The following is a 2265-nucleotide window of genomic DNA, read 5'->3' as shown; positions in this document are numbered from 1 at the left end:
ATGTCTCAGAGAATTCCCATCGGAAATGCAGAAGACAAAATTTTAAAGCAAAAAATGATTGAAGAATCAGAGGCATCACAAAAAAATGAATCAAAGAATGTAATAACATCCTCTGAAGCTGATTCTGAGAAGGGCAGAATGGTAGCAGTCCCAGAGACAATACTGTATAATGAACCCAAGGTAATGAAATGTTCTATTCAATCAAAAGATTTATTTATTCTAAAACTTGGCAGCAACACTATGCTAACTTCCAATCTCTTAGAGAAATACGAACATTCAAATTCATTAAAAAATATCATTACTGAACTTTTATTTAAACAGGAAGCGAAAATATTTCCTTGTCTTTTTTGTGACAAGACATTTTCGAGTTCACAAGCTCTTGGAGGGCATCAAAATGCTCATAAGGAAGAACGCGCCTTAAAAAAAATGGAGCAAAAAAGAATAGAGGAAGAAATGGAGGCCGCCATGAGGTATAGACCTATTTTTCCATACTGTTATCCTTATTCAAACCCTATTCACCATCAAGCATATCCCAATTTATGCGGCAACCTGCAAGCCCTAGTTGGCACTCAGATGAACAATGTAATTTCTACCCGGCTTGATTCTCCATTTATGATGCAAGTTCCAAAGCCACCACTACACCTTGAGATGATTAATTTTTTAGGTGAAAATCAAACTCTTGCATTGCCAATAACTCAAAGGGCAAACCCTGTAGATGATGATGGAGTGGAATTGAGACTTTTTACATCTGGTGAGGGTGTCGAAAGAAATTCAAATGCTCAATTTCTTTCTAATGATCTTACAACTGAAACTCGTGATTTATTTGGAGGAAGCCATGTTCTAGCAGAGACTAATGCGTCTTCATCATCAACAACTGAATCAACATCCGAGGAATTTGATTTGAATCTCAAACTTTAAGATTTAGTGTCTACCTAATAAAAGTACATTAGACACATATTAGGACATCATGTTTTCATGGTCATCCTATCTTTTAAATTATGTTTTGTTGCTTTGATTTATTTTCTTCCGTATCTTAATGTTAATGTACTTTGTTTTATGAATTCACCATGAATAAAATATATATGTTTTCTTTGTTAATATTAATAGTTTTAATTATCAAGTAGATCGAATACTATGGTCTTCACGTAATGAATTACTACTTGTTCAAAAATCTGCATGTGCATGTGGATTTCGAAATTAAGAATCAAATTTTTCTAATAAATTCATATCTATTTTCGAATGAAACATAATTTTAGGGCTAAGTTGCAACATCGTAGCTAGTTTTTTTTTTTTTTAAATCAAGAAATATATATAAAACCAAACGTTCGAAATACAACACCGGAAAGCCAAAAAAGAAAGTTACAAATCGATTGAAACATAACTTAAGCAAAACAATGAGTTATTGCTAAACTCAAAGAAGTTATAATTGGAATGTGTAATTTTCCCAATAAACGACCACCTCCAAATTAAAGTCTTACAACTCCAAACAACATCCCTCGAGTTCCACGAACCTTGGTTAAAAACTATATTGTTCCTTCGTAACCACAAGCTCCATAAAATAGCAAGCCAAACGATACCAAGTTTCGCAACTTTGACTTTCATAGACCGGCAAAAAGAGCTTCAATAGATAAACCCCTCCTTAAAATCTAAACCGACTTTATAAGGCAACCCGATCCATTCGGCCACTTCTCTCCAAACAATACCGGCATTTCGGCAAGAAATAAAAGAGTGAAGAAGGGATTCATTAGAATCGGCACAAAAAACACACTCCAAATTCGAGGTGTTAGAAATAATACCTTTAAACAAAAGAGAATCCTTGGTTGGGACTTTGTTGATAAAGATCTCCATCCAAAAGCCTTTACCTTCAAAGGTGCATCAAGCTTCCAAATATCCACGAAAGCCGAATCAAATCTATTTGCCGGGCCACAAGGAACATAAAAACTACACAAGAAATGATAGCAAGATGCAACGGTGTATATACCATCCGAAAGAAGCTTCCACACCGAGCCGAGTCCTCTCGAGAAAGAGAAATAGGAGCCTCGGCTAGCAAAAGATGCAGTCTGTCCATATCTCCAAGGGTGGCAGCAGCGTCTGGCTGCCTGAAGGCAGCGTTACCAGCGACAACCGGCTGCACAGAACTGGCCTGAACCGAAGCAGCTTCATCATTAGCTTCTTCAGCGACATTGATATAGCAGAGGTAGAAACAGAATTCTGGGCTGCACCTATTTGGGCATCAAAAACACCAACAGAAGGGGCAGCATTCGG

General features: G+C 36.6%; 1 protein-coding gene across 1 annotated transcript; it reads left to right on the top strand.

The window, feature by feature from the left end:
• Window positions 1-918, top strand: LOC131623758 (uncharacterized). Its single transcript, XM_058894781.1, has 2 exons — window positions 1-180; window positions 322-918. Exons 1-2 carry the CDS (start codon window positions 1-3, stop codon window positions 916-918), a joined length of 777 nt encoding a protein of 258 aa, XP_058750764.1.
• Window positions 919-2265: the final 1347 nt, after the last annotated feature.

This window comes from Vicia villosa, unplaced genomic scaffold, assembly GCF_029867415.1.
Source record: "Vicia villosa cultivar HV-30 ecotype Madison, WI unplaced genomic scaffold, Vvil1.0 ctg.000077F_1_1, whole genome shotgun sequence".
Classification (NCBI taxonomy): Eukaryota; Viridiplantae; Streptophyta; class Magnoliopsida; order Fabales; family Fabaceae; genus Vicia; species Vicia villosa.
The sequence above is the reverse complement of the archived record's forward strand: the minus strand, read 5'-3'. Positions and strand labels throughout refer to the sequence as shown.